This window comes from Trachurus japonicus, chromosome 18 (genome assembly GCF_045865225.1).
Source record: "Trachurus japonicus isolate A0001 chromosome 18, Traja_1.0".
Classification (NCBI taxonomy): domain Eukaryota; kingdom Metazoa; phylum Chordata; class Actinopteri; order Carangiformes; family Carangidae; genus Trachurus; species Trachurus japonicus.
This window is the reverse complement of record NC_140924.1, coordinates 28,918,571-28,943,539: the sequence shown is the minus strand read 5'-3', so window position 1 is coordinate 28,943,539 and position 24,969 is coordinate 28,918,571. Positions and strand designations below refer to the sequence as shown.

Sequence of the window (24,969 nt, the reverse complement as noted above, 5' to 3'; positions counted from 1 at the left end):
CAGAAATATCCAGAGACATATGTATATATATAAAAACATTATCATCATCATCATTATCAGTAGTACTTAGAGTAGAGTAGTAGTAGTAGAGTAACAAGTAAGAAGAAGGAACATTATTGTACTTTATATCATTATCATCTTCATCAGTGGTTATTTAACCTCGGGGGACTTTAGGCTCGTCTTTCATGGAACCCGACAGAATGGGAGAGGAGTTGGCTGTGTGAGTGAACATGTATGTATGTATGCATGTATAGGGGTGTGTGTGTGTGTGTGAAATATTTTTGGTGCATCAATCAGATGTTGGTGTGTGAGATTTGTCTACCTGGATACACTCTCTGTAGTTTTGTCTTCTCATATTTACAGTAAATATGTGCCTGTGTTTGCATGTGTGTGTGTGTGTGTGTGTGTGTGTGTGTGTGTGTGTGTGTGTGTGTGAGTCTTGTCTGTGTGGCTTTAACTCTGGGACATTTGTGTGAAATTGCTTCTTTTGTTTATTAATGTATTGTGCTATCCACGCATGAAATAAGCATCTGTGACCAAAAGATAAATACGATGCACAGTACAGACTCTGGTTGGTAAATGTTAAGACAAGTTAGACACGTGTTAACTCGGTTAGTGTTGCACCAAAAGAGACATTTCATCTCTTATAATGAGGCAGGTTTGAAGCAGGCACTGACCTGCAGTTTAATAAACCAGCCTTTACTTTAAAATGACAGGTCTGCACTTTGGGATGATATTCATCTTCTGATCTGCAACATAATGTGTGTACAGCAAAAAGTGAACCAGTTTCACACAACTCCGTCAGGGAAGAGGTACATTTTCTACCTTGGATCACCGAGTGTGTGTGCTTTTTTTTCTCGTTTTTTTTTTTAGAAAAAGCGACCTCCATGACACAAGATAGAAAAAAAAACCAGAGGATTCGTTTTTGTACCTTTCTCTGTCTCCCAACACTTCCACCATCAGCTTTCACGTCTTCTCCCTGTCCCCTAACCCCTGTGTTATTCAACCGTTTGCGGAGCGGCACCTAGGTGGCGCTCTCCCCGGCCCCGGAGGAGGCCCCGCTGGGTTTGGGCTCGGGCTGGTCGGAGTGAGCCGTCTGCGGGGACGAGGGGGTGGGCGGCTCCCCTCTCTCTCCTCGCTCCTGGAGGTTGCGCTGGTTCCTGGCGGCCTCGGTGAGCATCTGCATCCGGCGCTCCTGGTGCTCCTCCAGGCCTCGCCACAGGTCGGCGCGCTCCCTCTCTCGCTTCAGCTCCCTGGAGAAGACGGACGAAGGGGAAAAGAGGGGGATGAAGAGAAAAGACCTGATGAACGAGCTAATGATGCATCCAATGGCTCGCAGGCAACACATTAATATTTCTCTCCCCTGTCGAGCAGCAGTTGTAGCTGTTGTACGGACTGTACACATGAGACATGGAGGAAGAAAGAGAACAAGATAAAGATGGAGTAAATAAAATGTTAGGATTCTTATTACAGCCCTTTAAAATCCCCAAAGAAAATTTAAATCAAATGCAACTGGACTTGGTTATTTGTCTAGGAAGACGTTTCACCTCTCATCCAAGAGGCTTCATCAGTTCATGTACGCATCTGACCAGGCAGGGACCGGTCCTTTAAAACCTGCTGTTCCTTTAAAGCCCCAGTATGTAACTTATTTGGCTTTTTATTAGCAAAAATCAAATAAATACGTATAAATACGTACGTTCATAAATACGTATTTCACTGAAGTCGAATCACACCCGCATACAAATGAAAGCTTTCTGGTACCTTAGAATGAGTTGTTACAAGTTGTTACAAATATACAAGGGGGGGGGGGGGCATCAAACCGAGGCGGCCATGTTGCATCGCCATTTTTTACGTTAAGTTTCAGCGTGACTGTAGGTAACCCCGGAGCTGTGGGCTCGGCCTGTTAAAACTGTCACCACTGTGTAGTGTGAGGAAGGACGGAGGCACTGATGTTGCATTCAGGTGCAGTCAGGCAGACGGCCGCTGGCAAACCAACCAGACGGTAAAACGTCGGTCAGGTAAACAAAACGACATCACCATGACAACATATTGTCACGCCTGTATTGTTTTGCCTCGTGCTGGCGGACCACTTGTTTACATAGAGGCTTGTTTATCCTGTTACATGCAGCGTCTGTTGTCTGTCTGACGTCTGCACCATTTCACGTGAATGCAACATCAAGAATACGTTCCAATATGCAACCGCACCACTAGATGGGGGGAATTCCTACACTTTATACCTTTAAAGGAGAAATTCTATATTTTGGCACATTGTTTTGCTTTTTTCTTGTGAAGAAAGATGTCAAAATATTATACACTATTACAAAATACAATACAATATAATATAATAATATAAAGTATGATAATATGTTCTATTAAATGTTCAGGGCTCAGTAGTGTGTGCTTTGACAGGGTTGAGACAATTATACCTTTAGAGCAGTGATGTAACACTTTTACCTTTGATACCTTCAGCTCATGACTCCAGTGTCATCAGTGTGAGTTATTTCTTATTGACAGTTTAATACAATAATGTTTAAAATCTAGTTCTGTGCTTTGGTTTGTTCAGTAGTTATAGAGTTGTGGGTTATGGAGAAACAAAGTGAAATATGTCCCCTGACTTTGTCCTTAAGACACTGGGATGTCATGTGACCACCACATAATGTCAAACACATGCAGATAGATGTACGGAGTCACTCCCCCTGCTCACAGTGTGTATGACCTGTATACCACAGCATACACAGCATCAGAGGTCGGCTGCTTCTCCAAACTTTATGCTAAGCTAAGCTGAACAAGTCTCAAGTCTGGTTTCCACCTCACCACACACACACACACACACACACACACACACACACACACTCACAGTGAGCTCAACGTTTCTGACGACATTGAGCTATTCCTTAGTGTTTTATTCTCCTATCATCTCTTGAGTTTGACGTAGAGTAGTGTATAAGTGCGTTCACGATGTGGTGTGTGTTTTAAGATGACCTAAGCGAGACGTGCTCACAGTGAGAAATACAATGTGACGGATAATGGAACAAACAACTAAAAACATGACTTAAGAACCTGCTATTTCTTCCTCTTGTTGTCACTGTTGTATCTAGTGACACAAACACACACACACACACACACACACACAAAGAGAGTGAGTCACACTCACTTCTGTTTCTCCACTTTGTAGGAGGCAGTGAGGTCATCAAACAGCTTGCTGTTCATCTCCATGAAGGTCTTCAGCACGTTGTAGATCAGAGACACGATGGTCCTGGAGGGACGAGATGGAACAGAGTTAATGTGGCTGATGGTCTGTCCCAGGGGATTGTGGGTGAGGAGGCAGAAAAGCCAGTGTTTCGAAGGAGACGGACTAAATAATAACAGTCATGTGTCTCTGGTACGTTATAGGTCTGTTAGCTGAACTAACTACATTTCCCCTTTATGCTACTACCTATGAAATACTTTACTTTGCAGACTATCTGAACAAAAAAGGAAACTGGTTCAACTTCAGCAAGACGAAACATTAAAAGGCTGCTTCCAAGTTCATGTATCAGTAATAATAATCTAACATGATGTATAATATGTACAAAAACACTCTGGAAGGGATGGTTATTATTGATACTCAGGTACTTTTTGCTGGTAAATGTAATGGAATACTCTTTTATTATAATATTATAAATCATAATATAATGTATATATTATATAAGTATTTATTTAAATACTTCTGTCATTACTGAGTGTTAGGATGGATAAGGACGAGTTTGGATTTTGAGCTAAATAGATTTTTTATTTATTACCCTCCAAAATAGTGCATGTTGCAGTGGGACCAAACTGCACAGCTCCACTGGTACTTCAGCTGCCAGATGACTTTTTCTCTTTCTTTTTTCTTTTTTCTTTTTTTATTGGGTGCTGCATTTTTCCCTCCTCAGATAACCTGACAGACAGGCCAATCAAAAACTTAGTGCATTCTTCCTCACTGGTCCCTGTTGGAGTGTTTTTAGACATTTTAAAGCAACTGCCGTGTCAGAGAGGGTCAGCGCTGTGGCTTTTATCCTGATTGGAGCTCCCCCACGAAACGCATCTCTCCCTCTGATTGGACAGAGGACCGACAGGAAGTCATTTCAGAAGCAGCCATTTTCTATCCAAACACTGAGAGCTCATGGCTACGCCACAAATCAGCCTAAAACTAAAAAGAAAAGCTGTGAACGGAGTGGTGAGTTGTATTTATGAGGTGGTTGTGTCGATGTGTGCCACTGACTGGTTCCAGTGCTCCTTGGAGACTCTGTAGAGGGTGGCGAAGACCAGCGGCAGGATGACTTGACAGTTCTCCTCTATCAGACTGAGGATGTATTCGTTGTTCCAGAAGTAAAGTGCCCGCTCCGCAACCTGAGCCACACACACACACACAAAGACACACACATTTATCATAATGTAATATAATTGTCTCTACAGTGAATACAGTAATCAGATGAATGTTTCCTTTTAATATGAAAGCATGATTTTATTTGTGTTATTATCCTCAGTCAGGTTGTGTAGAGGACGCTACAGAGACAGTGATGTGTGGGTTGAAATGAGACAGAGGTGTGGGTTGAACCTGGAAGTGAGGGCTGGAGATGCAGGCTGCGATCTGTTTGAAGAGCGGCTCCTGGACCCTAACGAACTGAGATGGTTCAATCACATCCAGGATCTCCTCGATCTCCCCCAGGAACATCACCTAAACACACACACACACACAACACATTTTATACAAAAATACAATTTTGTAAAAATGCTCCAGTCCAGGCCATCTTTTTTCTTTCTGCAGTCTCACCTCTTTCTGCGTGCAGGTTTTTGGCCAGTACTTGAGCAGCCCTCTGATGATCTGCAGAGAGAATATGAAACACATGATTATAAATAAACACAGCAGCCATTAGCTCAGCAGGGTCACTGGCTGCCATCCATCTGTACCATCTCCATTAACTCAGGCTCACACTCTGCCAGAGGCATTAATAAGTATGATGTTAACTTTGTACTGACTCTCATTCTTATTGTCCTATTGGTGAATGATGAAGTAGCTTCTAATAATCAATCTAATCAATTCCCTGACCAGCGTAGTTAACACTGGTGAACTACTTAAAGGGATAGTCCAACATTTTGGCAAATTGGCCCATTGCCATAATCCCTATAGTTTTAGCAGTAGGTTTGTTACCTGGTATTGTCGGTGCAAGCTATTTTTAGAACGGTGGAGCAGAGCAACGAGCTGCTCAGAGCTACACTACGGAGGCTCATGGGATTTCTTGGTTTCCGGAAACAGAGTTGTTTTCGAGGTAAATGCAGAGACTGCTTGCAGCAAAACTGCCCCTGACGGGAATACGCATCAGCGGTTTTGCATGAATTTTCCTTGAAAACAACTACGTCTCATAACGTTACATTATTATCTCATAGCGTGGTGAATGTGCAGGTCACAACTTGTCCACCAGAGCGTTTTGGAGTTGTTGGATTGTGTATTTGATGAGTTTGATGAGGGAAACCAAGAAATCCCATGAGCCTCCATAGCGTAGCTCTGAGCAGCTCACGGCTCTGCTCCGCTGTTCTAAAAATAGCTTGCACCGACAATTAAAGGTAACAAACCTACTGCTATGACTATAGGGATTATGGCAATGGGCCAATTTGCCAAAATGTCGAACTATCCCTTTAAACTGATAATAATGTTTGAAGGTCATGTGGCAATAATATTAAAGGATCACTTCTATTAATTACAGCTTTTTAGCAGTATTGCCCATCATTTCTATCGTGCACTTCCTAATATAAATATAGTAATCTGCCGTGAGGAAAAAACCTGACTGTCCAGCTGCTGACTGCTCTTCCATGTTCACCAGGTAGAACCTCTGTGGCTCTCACACGTCACTTTCACCACCCACTGGTTATATAAAAATGTTGTTCAGTGCAGCTTTTAAACTTCTGCCACATGGACAAAACTACAAAAACAGGCACCAACATTTCACAAAATGATGAGCGTGTGTGTTGTTGTAAGTACAGCAGCATCATAAATAACAGTCTTACATATTCAGTGACTGTAGCATCTTTCTCCATAAACTGCACCACACAGTAGGCCAGCTGTAAGCAGAGAGGAGACGGGGTTAGAACACACACACACACACACACACACACACACACACACACGCACACACACACACACACACGCACACACACACACACACACACACACAAAAACACAGAAACACACACACACATTCCCTGAAGCTGTCAAGGAGACGAGGGGATCTTAGCACTTATCCCTCAGGATTATACACAGTTAAAGATCGGAAAGACAAGTTTTCCGAGGGGAGATGTGTGTTTCGCAAAGTTGTCGGTGTGTGTATGCCTGTGTGCGTGTGCAAGCATACGTATGTGTGTGTGTGTGTGTGTGTGCAGCTCTGCATCAGGTCTTGTCTCCTTTTATATGATCTGCATTCATTTCCCATTATTCAGCGAATGTGTGTGTGTGTGTGTGTGTGTGTGTGTGTGTTTTGCGGTTGCCCCCTCCACCCATGACGGTTGCCGGGGCGAGTGGGCACCGTGGCGACGGAGACTGTGTGTGCGTGTGTTTACTTCGGAAGGAGTGATGTCACACACACAAAGTCCCTTAAGGGCAATGTGAGATAGAGTTTAGACTCTTGTCTCTGCCTCTGTCTTTTCTCTGCTGTCCTATAAATACATCTGCTTGTTCACATTATTAATGTGCTGCTGCATTTTACAGGGTTCACATGACTACATTCAAATGTCAATAAAATAAAGGTGCAGTGAACTGTCCAGTCCAACGGTCACAGACAGACGATCAGTTTTTACTTTCTTTTCTTTGTTGTGTCTTTCTCTGTCTCTTTCTTGACCTGCAGCTCTATCGTCTGCCGCTGTGTCTGTCTGGCTTTCACATCATCACACAAAGCTTTCATCTTTTTTTTTCCCTGTCTAATCCCCTTTCCTTAGTACAGTGTACCTTTCTTGTTTGTCTACTCCATCCCTAACTTTCCCGTCCTTCACTCGCAGCACAGCATGGTTACAGAGGCACGTGGAGGGAGGGAGGGAGCGGAGGCTAAAAAAAGGGACTGGTGAAAGCAGGGATGTCAGGCTCGAATCAAAAGAAAAGCAGGAAAAATAGCAGGATTAAAATCAAGGTGCTGAGCGGTCAGACTATTTAAAGCATTAGTGAGGCATTAGAGGAATGGCTCGGGGTAAATATGATGTTGGATTCTGTTGTCAGGATGGGATTTGTGGGTGCAGCAGGTCGTTGTTAGGCTAAGGATTATGGACAGTGTAGTCTGTCAGAGGCAGATTTTACCAGTATTGATTTGTCAAGGCCACAGGTCAAACTGAGCTCTACTTCTTGGGGATGACTCATTGTGGAGAGTCGGCCTTGCTTTGTGAATTTGTGATGACCTGCACATTAAAAAGTAAATGGCCAGGCTTCTACAGTTCTTTCTATGACTTTGTCGGGTACAGTACAAATGTGCTTATTCATGCTTTCATTTAGTTTGAAGTCAAAGTCAAGTTTAAATGACCTCATAGTCCTGCCTGGCCTGGAGCACGGAGAAGGACCCATCATTCTGTATGTCCCTCAGTTAGCACAGCCTCTAAACAAGGCTTACAAGCTTTCACATAGAAAGCTAAGCTACTTCGCAGTGATTCGCATTGAGCACACTGTTTGCTGTTAACATCTGTTTGGATTATTTCTCTGAGAATTTATAATCCAGACAATCATGAGGTGGGATAAACCACAGTTTAAATCCAGGAGATTAAAAGTAGAAAAACCTCAAATAAAGCAGTTTTACATTAAAACTCAGTTCAGTGCAGTGGTGTGCACAGAGGGGGGATGGGGGGCCCCTTTTTTTCTTTTCGCCCCTGCCCTTCAAAAAATCTGTGAACACCACTGGTTCAGTGTGACACATGATTAAAGTCACAGAGCTCTTCAGGTTTGGGAATTGCTGCAAACACTTGTGACAATTCAAGTACACAACTGAAACCATATATCATTATTCACATTCATCATTATTTTTTTTATCTTAATGTGGAAAAGTCATATTATAACTTTCATTTTCTCTTCATAGGTTCAGTTATGGCGATGGGAAATGACCACGCTGTTAAAACTCAGCAGTGCACACACTAGCCTACTCCGTCCACACAGTGTAAAGTGTAATTAAGCGAAAATTGTAAAAATGTTGTTCCTGGTGTTGTGTGTCTGTTTGAACTGAAGTGACTGAATCATAAACTGCACCAATCAGCCTGTGAGTGGATTTGTCATGTGCAGTAGGTTTGATGTAATATCAATGCATTTGCTTTCTGAAATTCGGAGCCATGATGTGTAACCATGTTGTGGCTGCACACTATAGCTCCGACAGCTGTTATTACAATTCAGTGGCATGAATATAAATGGGAAAACCCTTCACAGACTAGAGGAGCGATGACTCAAATGTGTCTCACGGTGCTGAGAAACCTAAAACATTAATAAAAAGGTGCTGCTCCGATATTATATTTTGATATTTCGATGCAGAACTGGGTCACTCCGGCATAGCCACACCTACCGGAGCAAAACTGCTGCTGTCCACTCCACACTGTTTCCCCTGTGACCCTGTCAAACTGAGTGTGTGTTTGAGTGTGTGAATAATGTATGTGTGTGAACCACAGGGGGAGAGACGGGGAGGAGAAATGTAGGGCACGGTGATGCTGAGACCCAGAATACACAAACACAAGCACCCACTCTACCACCCACACACATGCACACACACACACACACACACACACACACACACAACACAACACACACACACACTACCACAGACCAATTTGCGGAGAACAAACTGTACCTTCTGCATAATCAAATAATGTGACACAAATAAAAGACACAAACACACGCACACACATGAGCGCACACACAACAGACTGATTGCCATCTGTGTCATCAAATATTTTGATAACCTAAACACACATACTCATACACACACACACACACCCTAGAAACCAAAAGCGCACACTCAATTCAAAGGTGAGAGCGTCTCTGCAGTGTGATCTGTGACTCGACTCTGCCTCCTAGTGGCAGGTTTCACACATTGTAGAAACCACTAACTACCACTGCTGTTATAGAAGCTGTTAGGATTTACATAATAATGAATGGTTCCTATATTTCACTCTTAACCCTCCTGCTGTCCTCCTGGGTCAAGGAAGGAAGGAAGGAAGGAAGGACAAAGGGAAAGATAGGAGGAAAGAAGGAAGGGAAAACAGGAAGGAAAGATAGAAGGAGGGAGGGAACAGATTGGGTCAAAAAAGAAGGAAGAAAGTAAGGGAGGAAGGGAGGGAGGGAGGGAAAAAGGATTGTGGAAAGAAGGAAGGGAAAAAGGAAGGAAAGACAGATGGAGGGAAGAAACAGATTCATTCAAGAAAGAAGAAGGAAGGAAGAAGGGAAAGAAGGAAGGGAAAATGAAAGAAAGATGGAGGGATAGGGAACAGATCAGGTCAATTGGATCAAAAGAGGAAGAAAGAAGAAGTAAGGGCGCAGGGAAGGAAGAAAGGAAGGAAAGAAGGAAGGGAAAAATGATTGAGGAAAGAAGGAAGAGAGAAAGGAAGGAAAGAAGGAAGGATGGAGGTAGGGAACAGATTGGGTCAATTTGACCCAGAAGGACAACAGAAGGGTTAAACATGAACACCGTATTCAGGCTAAATGTCTGTAGACTGAGACACAATGAGCCGTAATGTCAGGTGTTGTGTCTCTGAAGTAAAGTGTGTTTCCATCAATCAAGGATCTAATGTAGTCGAAATACAATTTACATCCTGAAAAACACCACAAGACCTTTTTAGATGATTTTTAGGTGTCAGAAACGGTTATAACAAGCCTTAAAGGTGAACAAATAACTTCATATTGTGTGAAGTCTGGAGGATGAGATCACTGACCTGTGCATGGAAGATGGAGAGGGACTTCGCCGTGTGTAGCGGGATGAGGACGCGAACCAGGAACTGCTTATGTTCGGCCTTCAGAGGCAGAGCGAAGCCGTTGATGATGCTGGAGAAGAGACGAGAAGTCAGTTACAGTCACAGTCTGTGGTGCCTGGATATGTTGATATGACCGATTAGGAGACTTTTTAAATGATTAAAGCTGCTTTTAATGAGTCATTTTTTAAGATTTCTTACTCGACTTTAATGAATTAAACATTTAAAATGATCAAAAATTCTGAATATACTATATAAAGAAAACAGCTCATCATCACTTTCCCTCAAATTGCTTGTTTTTATGTTTCTGTTACAACTGCAGTCCGACAGAATCAGGAAAAACATGAATGTTTGATAATTCTGCAGAGATAGCAAAGTTGATATTCACACATTTTTGGCCCGTTGACCAATCAATTCAGATCAGAAAATACCCTGATCTCAGTCCACAGTGATATTAATTCACTTTAACTCTGCAGAGAGCAGCAGTGGATCTGACATCTATTTACATCACATACTGCTCCAAAAAACTGCCAGTTCACATCTGCACTCGTCCGTGTGACCGAGTCTATTCTGGTACCAAGTCCATTTCCAAGTGACTGGACGAATGCGTGGTGAGTTGTGCTCACTACTCCACTGACACAGTGGTGCTGCAGCCGCCACACAGAGGGGTGTGAGGGAACTAAAGTTGGAAAGAATGACACTTATTCAGCAGCGCTCTGTCACTTTTATATGAGTGTGTGTGCATCAGTCTACCTGTGTGTGTGTGTGTGTGTGTGTGTGTGTGTGTGTGTGTGCTGTCAGCAGCTTTGTCTGTTTATTCCCTCAATAATGTCTCACTCCTGCTGTTCCTCTAATCTGTCTCTCTTCCTCTCACCCTTTTTTCTCAATACCTCTGTCCTCTTCTTCCTCTCTCTCTCTCTTTCTGTGCAACGCATCCTCTCTCGCCCGTCTCTCTCTCCGTGTGGGAGGAGCTATAAATACCTCTGTTACCACCAACATGAATACAAGCCTCTCTCTCTCCTCTCCTGCTCTCCCTCCTCCCTCTTTCTTCCACTTCTGACTCACTGACTGTTCACTTACTCATCCTCCCTCCATCTCTTATCCCTCTTCCCTCTTTCCTCACCCTGGATACATTCTCTCCTCCACCTCTTTCCCTCTCTCCTTCATTAACCTGTTAGTTCTCAAAACTCATAACCTCCTTTCGGGTAAAAAGCAAAGCTTCTGAATGAGTCTCTTCATCCTTTAAGTTAGAAAAGACAAGAGAAATATTTGCATCCCTTTTTTGCTTTGCGTCCTGTCACGGTGCTGACCTCTGCAGATATATTATTATAATATGATATGATATGAGGTTTGTGCTCATGTAAAGAAGCAACATCTGATACTTATGTTACATGGTGACTCTGTGGATCTTTGTGTAATGAATTTGAATAATAAATTTTTTTACAAAATGCAAAGTCCATGTTCACAATGCTATAAATATAATAGGTAAGTGTACATATTCATTCTATCTGTATTTACACCTTATTTTTTACTGTAAATATTAACTATGTTTATAGTTGTGGTGGTTATTATTGGTAGGGTATGTATTTTATATTTTGAATATATAGGGTATTATTTGTATTTTGATTACATTTGTATACGTGAAATGAAGCACCAGAGTATATTATGTTGTACAGTAGCTTGCCGTGTTAATATGGTCTTAGTGCCACCGGCTTCAAGTCATTAAACAAGAATCAAACTTCAGGCGTCGTTTAGCTCACTGGGTAGAGCTGACACCCCATGCAGAGGCCCCAGTTTGATTCCACCCCTCTCTGTCTCCCCATTCCCTGTCTCTCTGCAGCTATCCTATCAATTAAAGGCCCAAAAGCTCCCAAAATATATACACAAATATATATATAACTCTGTTGTTGCTAACTACTATATGCACATCTCCAGAAATGGGCATTTGCGATGGAGTTGATATCATTGTATGAACTTCTCTCATTGCTGACGTTCTCATATTTACAGATTTTTCTCTCAGATCAGTCCCAGACTCATGTCCAGTGTCCTTGAAGAAAGCGTGAAAAGAGTGAAATGATGAAAGCGTCTGCTGCTCTCTCTTAGAGAAAGAATAACATTGTGCTTCTTGACTAGACTGTGTGAACAGAGGTGTTGCTCAGAATAAGACAAACACTCCAGAGCAAATCGACTGTCAGTTATTTTCTCTTTGTGAAGCCTCCTAACAGTGATAACAACAAGACACCCAGCTCAAACCCAACAAGACACAAGCCCAAAAGCCAGAGAGCTGGTAGACTTCCCCTTGCCTTTACCATCTTGCCTTTAGACCAAGTGAGGAAAACAAATGAGATAAAAATCTCTTTGTTTATAACCACCCTCCATCTCTCTCTCCCTGTCTTTTTCTTTATTACTGTCATCTTTCCATTCTTGTTTTCATTGATTTGTGTGTGTGCGCAGGCGGAGCGCAGAGCACCTGTTTATCAGTTTGACTTCCTGCCTTGATCTCTCTTCATTTCTATCTTGCTCATGTTTCTTTTACTGGCCGCAGAGACAACAAACTACACAAGCCTCTGAGTCATCTCTCATTTATGTCTTTAACCCGCCTCCTGTTTCTGTCTCTGTTTCCCTGCCACCACCTTTACTCACTCGCTCCCCTCGTCATCTTTCAATTCTCACTCCAACAGGCTCTCCGCAGGTTTCTTCACTCGATAAGAATAAGGGAGCGACGATGATGAATGAAAGATGAAAATAGTGCTTATGCTTTCTTGTCATTTTTCATAGTTGTTTAATTCACTGGGTTACTAGCCGCCTCATGAATAGGAGCAGCTGGCCACATAGAGCCTGGGAGTGTCTGTTATTAAATTTGGTTTGAAATGCATTCGTCAGGCCATGATACACTATGAAGTGTGTGAGTGTGTGAGTACAAACCTGCCGAGGATTTCCAGCAGCTCTGCGACTCCGTTGAAGTGCTCAGTTTCATATATGAACCTAAAGGTCAGAAACAGCACATGCACAGATCAAGCAGCAGTTCCCAGTTCAACAACAGTCACATCTACCAACACATCAACACATTCTTTGCATTAAGTGGCTGAATGCTTTAAAATGTCCTGATGCTCCTGTAAAAAAAAAAAAAACAATACATTTCCTGACATCACCTAAGAGGCAAATGTACGATAAAGGAGCACAATACGGCCTGATGAAATATGCTTGCTTTGCAGCTGTGAGGAGGCACAAATAATTAGACTAAAAGCAGTGAAGTGAGGCAGACACAGAGCTTGTTGCAGCGCCGCCGCTCCGCCGCGCTTGAATTATACTGCGGGCGCAACAAAAGGCAACAACTCGGCCTCACTTGGTGAGCTACAGAGATGAGAGGTGATTGTACATCACAGCACTCTGGTTAGCATCTGATGAGATCTGTGTCAACAACACACAGCCATCCAGCTCACAGGAGGAAGACGCCGGGCTGACGGAGCAAATGTGCACAGTCATGCCTGTCCATGTGCACAATACTGATTCTTCCATTAACCCTTGTGCTTCCTCCTTTTCCTTTTTATTCTGATATTGCCATCTTTTTATCATCTGCTGTTACTTTTGTGAGTATTATATTATTATCATTATAACCATATGTGTGTATGTATGTGTATGTACAGATCTATCTTGTACAGATTATTGATAATTTGATAACAATGTCTTTGTCTGTACATGTGTTCATATGCCTGTATTGTATAAGTATTGTATTGTATTGTATAAAAACAAAAAATAACAAACAAAAAAACCTTTGTGCTTCCTGTTAATTGTTTCTTTTTGACCAGGAACAAATATCAGGAACTAAAACTTATATGAAATTAAAATTAGAATTAAAATAAAGGAACAAAAAGTTCGTTCAGTGCACCTTTCCTTTCTCTCTGTTTCTGTTGTAGCCTTGCTAAGATTAGACTGATGGGACACTGAGGAGCGACAGCTTGTGTGTGGTGTTAAAATGCTCTATGTACAGCATCTTTAAAGAGATAGTTCACCCAAAATTGAAAATTGAAATTTCACTCATTATCTCCTCCCCCTCATGTGGACTAAGGGCTGGGAGAAGTTTCAGAGTTATCCGTGGCTTCTCTGAGTTACAGGGGGTCTCGGCGTAGCAGTGCATGTCCATATAACGGTTGCAAATGGATACCAACTGTCTTTGTAACAAAAAGACACACCAAAAAACATCCAAATACCTCCATGTTGCTCGTATGTAATGTCCGTCTTGTATTGAAGCCCGAAAAATGCGAAATTGTCTCGAAAAAAATTAAATAAGTCTATATTTCAAGCTTGTTTTGTAGCGGAAGCTTCTCGAAGCTCCTCTTCCCGGTTCGTCAAATTTGGACGATATTTGGATGTTTTTTGGTGTGTCTTTTTGTTATGAAGACAGTTGGTATCCATTTGCAACCGTTATATGGACATGCACTGCTATGCCGAGACCCCCTGTAACTCAGAGAAGCCATGGAGGACTCTGAAACTTCTCCCAGCCCTTAGTCGACATAAGGGTGAGTAAATAATGACTGAGATTCCAATTTTGGGTGAACTATCCCTTTAAATCCTGTGTGTGGCTAGATGGCAGCCTCTCACCTGAGGAAGATGTTGTTGATCTGTTTGCGGATGTAGGCTCTGAGGCCCAGTAGTTTTCCATAGACACGGTGCAGGATGGTCTTTAGGTACTCCCTCTCCCTGGGGTCCTCGCTGTCAAACAGCTCCAGGAGCTGCACACAAAGAGGATAATTACACACACAAACACTGCATGTGTGTACAGTATGCATTCATTGGCTAACCTCCTCACTGTTACACACAGCTCCTTAACCCAAAACAATCTCAATATCTGCAGAAGCTCTTCAGTGTTTGTGTATTTCATCATCACAGGAATACTTTATTTTTACCACCCACAGAGCAAAATTAATATTACATGAACTGTTTTTTCCTCATAATTTCTATAATAAGCACAGTGACATCTTTAAGACAATTTTTTAAGCGTGCCCCCAAACCTAGATAATAAAACATGAGCACTTTAAGAGTAGAATTTGGTGTCTTTCAAAAAATAACCTCATTTATTTATATCGTCCCATTTCTTCATATTTTAGAAACATCTTAGAGTCTGACAGCGTCTTTCAGCAAACAAACAGCAGATTTCAAGGAGTGGGAAGGAGAGAGGATTAACCTGCAGGACGAACTTCTGGTCGACGTAGCGTTTGGCCATGGAGGGCTGGAAGTCCGGGCTCTCCAGGAAACGCAGAAAGAACTCGTACACGAGCTGACAAAGGAGAAGAACGCTCATTCAGAATATATAAATACAGAATATATAAATACAGCTGTGGCAACAAAATGTCTGTTTTGCACTCAGGTTTTTAAAACGATTAAATAATAAGATGAAAACTGTTAATCAGTAAGTGTTTCCAGTCTTAATGCTAAGCTGCGCTAACAGGCTGCACGCTGTGGGGTCAGATGTGAGAGTGATATCCATCTTCTCATCTAACACACTACAACAAGTCAAACAAGTGTATTTTTTTCAAAATGGGGGAATGTTTTTATAGCAGCTCTAGGCAGCGTAGCATGATTAATTCATGGTGGCTACAAATGGCAGTAAAAAGGTGACTTGGTGGAAAAATATGAGCTTGAGAAGCCACACAGTAGACAGTAACGCTTTTGACCAACCAAGAGAGAGAGAAGGGGAATTGATTTTGTGGACTTTATGTTTATGGTTTGACTCATCTTTTCCTGAAGGTACAGACATGAGACTGTACACTCCACCCAGTTGTCATCTTGGAATGTTTAGTTAGAGCTGCTTCATTTTGTGATTCAGGCTAATGAGACTGTGCTGTTTTGCTAAAACCTCACTTTAAGCAGCTGTTTGAACCGACCTGTGGTGTGTTTATGTGCAGATAAATGCTGAACGCTGCGTTAAAAGCAGCACCTGGTGGGAGCTGTGTGCATTATGGCAATGTCCACCCTCCCAAATTCATTATACAACATATAGTGGGTCCCATTTTTCATGCTGCTGCTTACACTGACACTGCATTGTGCATTTTGCTTAAATAACAAAGCAAGCGCATCACAGTATTTCCCAAAAATGCAAACACATTTTGCTGAACATATTCTTTCCAAGAGCAACTGCCCTTTTCTAACTTTACCTTTGAAAATGATGAAACTATGATCACAGTCATAATGCTGTCTACCTGCAGGTGTGGCCAGGAGGCTTCCAGTGTCGGCTCATCTTCCTCAGGGTCAAACTCTGGATTCTCGCTGGGTGGGAGAGTCCGGAAGATATTTACCGAGATCTGGAAACACAAGCAACAGGGAGGGAGGGAGGAGGGAAGGGAGGTAAGGAGAACGGGAAGAAGGAAAATACAGGGAAACGGATAGAGGAAGGGGATAAAAGGAAAGCAGGAGTGGAATAAAAAGGGAAGGGGTGGAGTGAAAGATAAAGAGACATTAGAACATGTCGTCCTGCTGATTTAAAAGCAGAATGTGTATTACAGGTGCTGCATCAGCTGGATTGAGTTAATAAAATAGATGTGTTAGGTGGCAGTGTTGCACAACTATAGCAGAAGACAACTGTCCAATCAAAACAAGAAACTGTTATGTCAGTAAAAAAAAGCCACAATATTTGAAAACTGTCTCCACCGCCTGTTTTTGGTCTCTCACACACCATCTACAGTACTGTCGGCCATGTTTGTTGCTGCTCACAGGCCGTGTTATAAGAACAGCTGATAAATCATGCAGCCTGACTGCTCGCTACGTCATGATTTATTCAGCTAATGCATTTCTACTGTTTAAACTATATGCCAAAAAGCAAACATGGTAAATCCTCTTGCCCCTCTTCTATCCAGCAGCATTTCCCTCTCCATTGTTTCTTCGTCTGCACCGTCCGCACTTCTCATGTGTCTGTCTGTATTAATTAAACCTCCGACTGCAGGAGGGGATGGGCTCTTTTCCAATGACCATGTAAACCTCACTTTAAAGTTTAAAGGTTCAAACCTTTCTTCACCTCTTTCATTTTGCTGCAGTTAATACAAACCATGTAAATACTCTTAAAACCTTATCCCCAGTCCTCACCTGTCCTCTTTCCATTCTTAGCTTCCTAACTCACTCTCCCTCCTGTTCCCTCATCTCTGTCTCACTCTCTCCCTTCAGCTTTTCTTTCATTTTTTCACACTATGTCTATTTTGTTCCTAATGTTCATGGAATTTCATGTCCAAGTGAGAAACATTATCCCTCAACTACATTTCTGTAGTTTTTTTTTTTACGATGCTAGCTAGCCATGGCTGCATTAGCCTGTCGGTCCACAACTACACATGTCAGTGTGTGGTGAGCATGGTAAACAACATACCTGCTGTATCAGCATGTTAGCATTGTTGTGAGCATGTTAGCATGCTGACGTTAGCACTCGGCTCTGTAGTGTCACAGTGTAACAGGACCAACAGCCTAGCTAGACTCACTCAGCGTTTTTGGAAGAAAATAAGTCACTGTCATGTTTAGCTGCCGTGAATTACAGCCACTAAATAACACTAACAGTGTAGAAAATAGTGCCTCTCCTACTTCCTCCTATATCACATTGACTCTGTACTTTAGCTCTCACCTATATGCATTTACAGCTCTATATAGTTCTATAATTGGTCACCTAATAATTTAAGCTTTTCAAAGCTTGTGGCCACACTTTAAACCAGCCTCTCCTTCCCCAGCCTCTGTCTTATCAGCATTTTCACATCCTCTGGGTATCATCACTGCATAGCATAAGCTACATCCCTCTTTTCTCAATCCCTCCTTCCTCTCCTCCTCGGTATATCCTCTGGGATCTGTGGCACTCTCTCTGTTGGTGTCCACACTCCACTCTCTCCTCTCCTTCCATCCCTCTCTTCTCACCATCTGTGCAGGCGATTGCTTCTTTGCACCCTTTGCAAACACTGTCTCTCCTCTCCTATACCTTTATCTATTCACCCCTTCCTCCTCTCTCTTCTCTTTTGTCACCGCCTCTGTGTGCAGCCTCTGGAGACTCCATCACATGCTCCTCAGCTGCACACCACACCACTGCTGACCTTCTCTCTATTCCTCCTCCACCCCTCTTTCCCTCCTCTCTTCATCTCCTCCTGCTATGGGAACAGCCTCCAGGTGTTGCATCTGATGAGGATTGATTCACCTGTGGAAATGTAGGCTATAGCTACGTGGTTTTCTATATGTTTTCTGCCTCCATCCATTTAGCTATTGATCCATGCTCATCCACCATCACCACTGTTTGTCACTGTCTGTGTTCAGCTTTTTTTTTGTTTTTTGGCATCTGGATACTTCTAGCATTGAGCCATCTGTCTTTCAACGGTGGTCCCAACCCCTGCCCACCCTTCTCCTCCCCTCCTACCATCTTTATGGCCTCGGGGTAGAGAGGCTCTATGAGGACCCCTCTGCTCGTGGCCACGCTCTCCACCAGCTCATTGAGCGCTGCACGTTTGATCTCCTTCCCCTTCAGGTCGGCCACGCAGTCCAGGAAATCAAACAGCACGCAGCACTGCTGCAGCTTCTTACAGAACAGGTCGTGTAACTCTGCCACCGGGGCATCTGGATGATTGAGAGGGAGGAGGGAAGAGAAAGAAGGTGAAAGAGAAAGGGAGAAAGAGTTAGACAAGAAGGTTAAAGGGCAGAAAAAGGCAATACCACATCTGATGGTGTTCCTGTTCCAGCTTTGTGTTTGGTAGTGACTAGTGAATGGAGAAAGCAAGGTGGAGGATTATACAGAGATGTTTCTACAGGCAGGGTCTCCTCTCAAAGGTAATGAGGGAAACAGAATAGTCTACAAACAGATTTGTAAACTTCGACACACACACACACACACAGCGGCTAGAGTTCATACACACACACACACATACACACGCACCTTCCTCCAGAGGCCTATGCTGTATCTCAGTCCTATTACCTGTCAGATTCGTTCTCCAGACCTGTTCGTCACAATGAAACAACCTGGTGCCGGCCGTCAGATTAAAACCTCGTACCTCTGAAAACTCCACTTTTCACAGTTATAGAGAGAAAGTGGCTGGTGCCTCTGGATTCCTGCACTAGAACAATGGAATCTAGATTGATGCCATGAGACTGAAGAGGTGTGAAACTCATCAGCTCAGCCTGTAAAATCATCATGTAACACATTTGGAAAAAAAAACAAAAAAAAAACATTAAGCTCACACCATGATAGACAGTTAGAGGTTTTCGACAGCAGCCAAATGGGAATGCTTGGTTCCTCCTCTGGGTAACCGGGTGATTGATGATTCAGTGACTAAATATAGCAGTGACACACACAGAGTTCAGATCCTTGTATGATTGAGATGTGAATCTGGTTAAGCTTTATAATATATATTTTACATCTAGATGAATTACATAAGAAACATGAAAAAGCTTGGCCACCCCGTTGGCCGTCATGTTAGTGTGTTGTGGGTGTTTCACATTAACACATTTAGAGCCACCAAGAGCAAAAAACACTTCAACCTGCCAGAGCTCATGATAATACCATTATATCAATGATTCACCCGTTATTAAGAGTTCACAGGTCATAAATAAGTGATTATTTATTGTTGTAATTCTTTCTGGGTAGTTGGCAGCTACAGCTCTGGAGAAAAAGCAGGTCTTTGACTAATGGGAAGTCAGGTGGTTCAATTCCCAGCTCCTCCCTCTGTCCACGGGTTGAAAAGTCCTTTGGCAAGTTCGTGACCCCCAAACTGGGATGGAAAAGCACAGGATGCACAGAAAAAAAGTGCCGTATGAACGTGTGAGTGGTTTGTCGTGTTAAGCGCATTCGCCGGTCGATAAGCCATTAATAAGAGCACCTTTGGGTTGGGTGCAGCAGTCGTTTTCACAACCTAACCTCCCAAAAGCTGTTGTTTTTTTCATAACCGATGCGCATGGCAAGGCAGCGGAAGTTTATGATATATTAACCATTAATAATGCCATAGGCTTGTAAACCTTTTAAAAAGCTTATTATATCTTTACAGCACCGGTAGTGTTCATACTGTAGTAAACATTTCAAAGTGAGAGGTTGAGTCTTTGCAGCTTTAAGTGGCTTCTGTACTAAAACACAATAAAGCTTGGAGCAGAGTTTCATTTTCCAGATGATGCTGCTGTGTACTCACAGTTTTAGCAACAAAAAAAAAAGGGTTTGACCGCCTTTGACTGTACAGGTGTACCGTACTTTGTAGCTCAGTGCAGTTCGGCCTTGTACGAATAATCTCCCTCTGTCAGAGCGAAACAATGGAGCTTTACCAAGAGGATACAATGGCTGCATGGGAAGCAGTCTAGACTGACTGTGCAGTTGGAGGGAGGATGATCCAAGGCTCTCGCAAACACACACACATACACATACATCCACATAGCAGGAGCGGATTAGATTTAACCCTTCTTAACCCCCAGGTGGGATCTCAGGAGGAGTGGGGGTGGGGGGGGTCTGACTAGAGCTCTTCCAGCCCTAGACCCCCTCACTTTATGTGGGCACGGCAGGACCATCTGCTCCCTCTGGCACAGAGCTGCACAACAAAAGACGAGGACTGCCCTTTGCTCGATGAGTCGAGGCACCAGACACACACAGTGTCTGTGAAAGTGGCCCTTTGTCCTGTCAATAACCACTGATGACTCTTTATACACTTTGGATTATAACCTGATTATTACTTTTATAATAATCTGCACCAGAGACTGTGTGGAAGAAAAGTTTGGGTAACACATTATAACCATACTTATAATGAGGTATAATGCAGTTATAACACAGTGTAACTATAGTTATAAACACTCATAAATGATCATAATGCTTTATAACAATAATCATAACACACCATAAAGCATTTTATCATTACTTATAAGGTCAGGTATTATAATACGTTATAATTGTTAGTAAGCATAACACATTATAGAGCATTATAATTCTATTATAATACTAAGATCTTATAAGCCATTATAAAATGCTCTATGATGTCTTATGCTTATTGTTATGAAGCCTTATGATCATTAATGAGTGTTTATAATGATAGTTATACACGTTTATAAGCCAATTATAACACATTATAACTATATTAGTAATGCATTATCGATGTGGTCATTGTCAGTGAGTTACCAACAATTATAACATATTATAATACCTGACTTTACATTGATATATTGTTATAAAGCATTATGATCATTTATGAGTGTTCATAATTATAGTTAAACAGTGTTATAACTGCATTATAACTCATTATAAGTATGGTTATAATGTGTTATAGAGATAGGCGTCAAGTAAATTTTTTTCTGACTATTTGAGGAGAGTGAACTGTTTCTGCTGACTTTGCTGGGAGAATAAATGTGCAAGGTGACCACTCGCCCCGCTGTAATCATGTCTTCTGGCTGGTTGAAATAGCTGCTGCTTCAATCTTTTCATCCTCCTGACCCCCCGCCACTCCTCCACCTCTTTTTCCTCTTCTATCATTTTTTACATTCTCTCTCCACACCTCTATTCCCCCCCATTTCCCTCTCTTGCTCCGTCACTTCCTAATCTACCCCTTCACATCCTTCCCATCACTTCGTCCTCTCCTGATTTCTCAGAGGCCCCCTTTTTCCTCCCGTCTCCTGCCCTCCCTCTCTCCCTCTGTAGACAGACTGTGAAGGTGAAATCTAATCCATTTTTAATGGAGAGTAATTGTATGAAGATGTGCCGTGCTGGGACTGGGAAAGAAGAACAGAGCGAGGTGAAAAGAAAAAGGGAAAGATAAACTGTACGAGCGCTGTGGAGAAAGGAGGTGAGGAAAAGAGAAGGACGACGAAGGGAAAGAAGGAACTCGGCGGGTCATGTGGGAGCAAGTGTGGGAGAGTGAAGGGAAGGAAAATGAAAGACAGAGACTGGCATCATGAGACGGAGGAGAAGCCAAACGGAGAGAAGTGAATTTGTTCTAGCTGCACTATTATTAGGTCAACACAGGTCACTTCAGACTCATTCATTCAAAGCAGCTTTTAATATCATGTCAGCGCAGTGATTAGAATATTAACTAAGATCTTAATCACACTGAGTGAGTCATTGATGACTGAGCTATTTTCATGTTTCTGACAAACTGGTGCTTCCAATAACTGCCGAGCTGTGACCATAAAATTTAAAATGCCACATTAAACGCATCTAGTTAAATTGAACGTCTTTATTTATTTACCTTCATTAACTCAGAAAGACCCTGGAGATTTAACATGGTTCCCTTTTAACCAAACTTAGATGTCTGTAATTATGAAAGCATGTTCAAAGTGTCTGGCACAGCAGACATACAGAACACAGGGCAGGTTAGGAAAAGCAATTACACTCGTCATTTAATTTAGTGTTAACTGTTAACAGTACTACGAAAAAGTAGATGGAGCTTTGTAATAATATCCTTATTGCTATTGTTCTCCAAGACATGTGTGTAAATAAACAGACTCACACACACCCACAAAGAATAATTAATTAGGCTACTTTTGTCTTTTGTACCTGCTCACTTCTCCCTTTTTAAAGCTGCACACATCTTTTTTCTTTTATTAAAAATCTTCATTATGAATTACTCTAATCTAAGGAGTTACTGTTACTGACGAACTCAGAGGGAATCACCAACTCCACCTCCCCTCAACTCCACTTTAGCTTCTTTCAGCTCATTATTTTGGATTAATAACAACCGAACAGACACCAAAAACACATTTAAAGAGGAACTAAGCAGGATTTCCCCGTGGCTATGCTACATTTTTACCTAAATTTAAAAGCTTCAGAGTAATTGTGATAGTTAACTTCATGACTTGTGACTTGTTACGAGTGAGAACAGAGGCTCTCTGCCTTCCACCTGGCTCATGGCTGAAAACCAACCTTGCTGAGCTCTCGTCTCAACACAAACGCGCTCCGTAACCTGCAATCTTTTGTTTATGACAGTGAAGACTACACAGATATACACATCGTGACATCGTATATGTTATATAACGTTATCCACCGCTCCATGGAGTGATTTTTTGCCGGCTTCCTTAAAAACAAATGCACATGGCCGGGTGGAGGGTTAGCAAAACAGAGGAGAAGCTACCAGACTTAGTTCCTCTTTAAAGCACAGTGAACAGCTGGCTTATATTCTTCTATTCAGAAAGAGACATGGCTCCAAATGAATGCTGAGGTTAACCTGTGTCTGACACTGTATCAATTAGAGATAGAACCACTGCCCACCAAGGGCAAAAAATACATAAAAGTTAATTATATAATACTAGAACTTTATACATAATTTGCATATTCAACTTTATATTCTAATAGGTGTAACAGGCGCCATCATAAGTCTATTTAGGATGTAGAAGAGAATAAAATAATAATGTTTTTTTCATGTAGATGACATTATGCAAGTTAAATATCATGTACATCCAGTGTCTCATCGGGAGCTCCCCTCTCCACAGATGGCTGAGGGTGGAGGTGGGAAAAAAGCAATTACAAAAAACTAAGACAGAGAGTCCAATTTAGAGCAAGACGAAAATAGAGATTAATTCAACAACAATATGGCCACGGAAAAATCTAAATAATCTTCTTCACATTGTTCAGAGACCAATGCGTCTGAAATGCTGTTCAGAAACATTGAGAATCTGAGTCTGTCTCTGAGAAGACTGTGTCAGATTAGCTATGTTTCTTTCAACATTTCAATAGAATTTGATGTAAAACCTTGATCATTATTTATTAAAACACTAATTTCTCACACGTTAATTTATTCAAATTGGATTAAATAGTGCATTAATTGTTTATTTTCAGCCACAAATTAACACACGTTCGATGCTCTAGAGAACACGGCAGCTCATATGTTCATTATAACAAGGAAACATATGATTTTAATAGTTTAAACAACAATGGCGCTCTATGGCACAGAGGAATAAATGATAAAAGCCTCTGGATACATAGAGAATACGAGTAAGTCGGTCACTTCATTGTTAGTTTTAATATTTTAATGGGATTTGTTGGGAGAAATGTAGGATATCTCTAGTCTCATCCTTCACACAGACAGAAAGGGAAAAGAGAGGGGATGAAGAGAGAAGCACAGAGAGGGAGAAGACAGCATGTGACGTAGAGAAGATGGTGGGAGCGGGAGGAGAGCAGAGGGGTGGATGGATTTGGAGAAAAGGAGCAGCAACATATACAACTGAGCGGTGCCAAGCATCCTGCATCAAAACACACACACACAGACACACACAGACACACACAGCTGCACAACTCTAAATATAGTCCTGCTGGAGAGAGAGACAGAGAGAGGAGAGGAGAGGAGAGGAGGGGGGGATCTGGGGAAAAGAAGAGGAGGGAGGAGAGGGGAGCGGTATAGGGTTAAAAGATGACATCATGCCCTTCTATCACGAGGAACCTCCCTTCTTTTCCTCCCTGGCTCCCTCTCCTCACCCCCTCCATCTTCTCCCTTCCTCTCCTCCACCCATCCATCCATCTCTCTGAAGCTTTTCTTTTTTTTTTTATTTAAATGAGCGAGCCCCGCTCTAGTCTTTAAATAACAGTTATTCTGTTTGGGGCCGAGTGTGTGACTGAGAGAGACAGAGACAGAGAGAGAGAGAGAGGACAGCTTGTGTTTTAGCTTCCATCCAAGCCGCCTCTGCACCTCTGTCATTAAGCACACACTGATGCTCAATGCACAGATACAGTGACGCAGAGAGAGAGGGAGATGGGAGGGGAAGGGAAACGGGAAGAAAGAGGCAGATACAGAAGAGAAAGAGACAGTTATAAATAGTAGAAGGAGCCACAGCAGCGATCACAAGTGAAGACGCCATGCAGTGTAAAAGTCAGGGCAGTATAAATATCACCTTAAGGGGTTTAAGTGACGCACTGTGAGTCCATCTCTAAATAATCTAATCCTCCTGATAACACACAATCTATCCACCGCATGACAAACTGTCTAGGAAACATGTACAACACATTATCCATCACCCCGCGTATGAACAGCGTGATTAGAAAGAGGGACGAGGAGGGACGTTATCACGTGTGATTGACTGCATCCTCCTCCCGTCGCCCCGTCTTCAGATATATTC

The 24,969-nt window shown here is 42.3% G+C and overlaps 1 protein-coding gene across 1 annotated transcript in view; it reads right to left on the bottom strand.

Annotated features, from left to right (window-relative positions):
- Positions 1-978: 978 nt before the first annotated feature.
- ppp2r5b (protein phosphatase 2, regulatory subunit B', beta) overlaps positions 979-24,969 on the bottom strand; it is a 40,107-nt gene continuing 16,116 nt past the window's right edge. Inside the window, exons 2-13 of the mRNA XM_085759418.1 lie at positions 18,320-18,516; positions 16,143-16,244; positions 15,128-15,220; positions 14,545-14,675; positions 12,868-12,927; positions 9,907-10,015; positions 6,028-6,081; positions 4,796-4,846; positions 4,580-4,699; positions 4,244-4,371; positions 3,155-3,256; positions 979-1,253 (exon numbers count right to left, since the gene is read on the bottom strand). Coding sequence (XP_085615544.1) covers positions 1,025-1,253; positions 3,155-3,256; positions 4,244-4,371; positions 4,580-4,699; positions 4,796-4,846; positions 6,028-6,081; positions 9,907-10,015; positions 12,868-12,927; positions 14,545-14,675; positions 15,128-15,220; positions 16,143-16,244; positions 18,320-18,516 — 1,376 coding nt within the window. The 3' untranslated portion in view covers positions 979-1,024. The remainder of the gene's footprint in view (positions 1,254-3,154; positions 3,257-4,243; positions 4,372-4,579; positions 4,700-4,795; positions 4,847-6,027; positions 6,082-9,906; positions 10,016-12,867; positions 12,928-14,544; positions 14,676-15,127; positions 15,221-16,142; positions 16,245-18,319; positions 18,517-24,969) is intronic.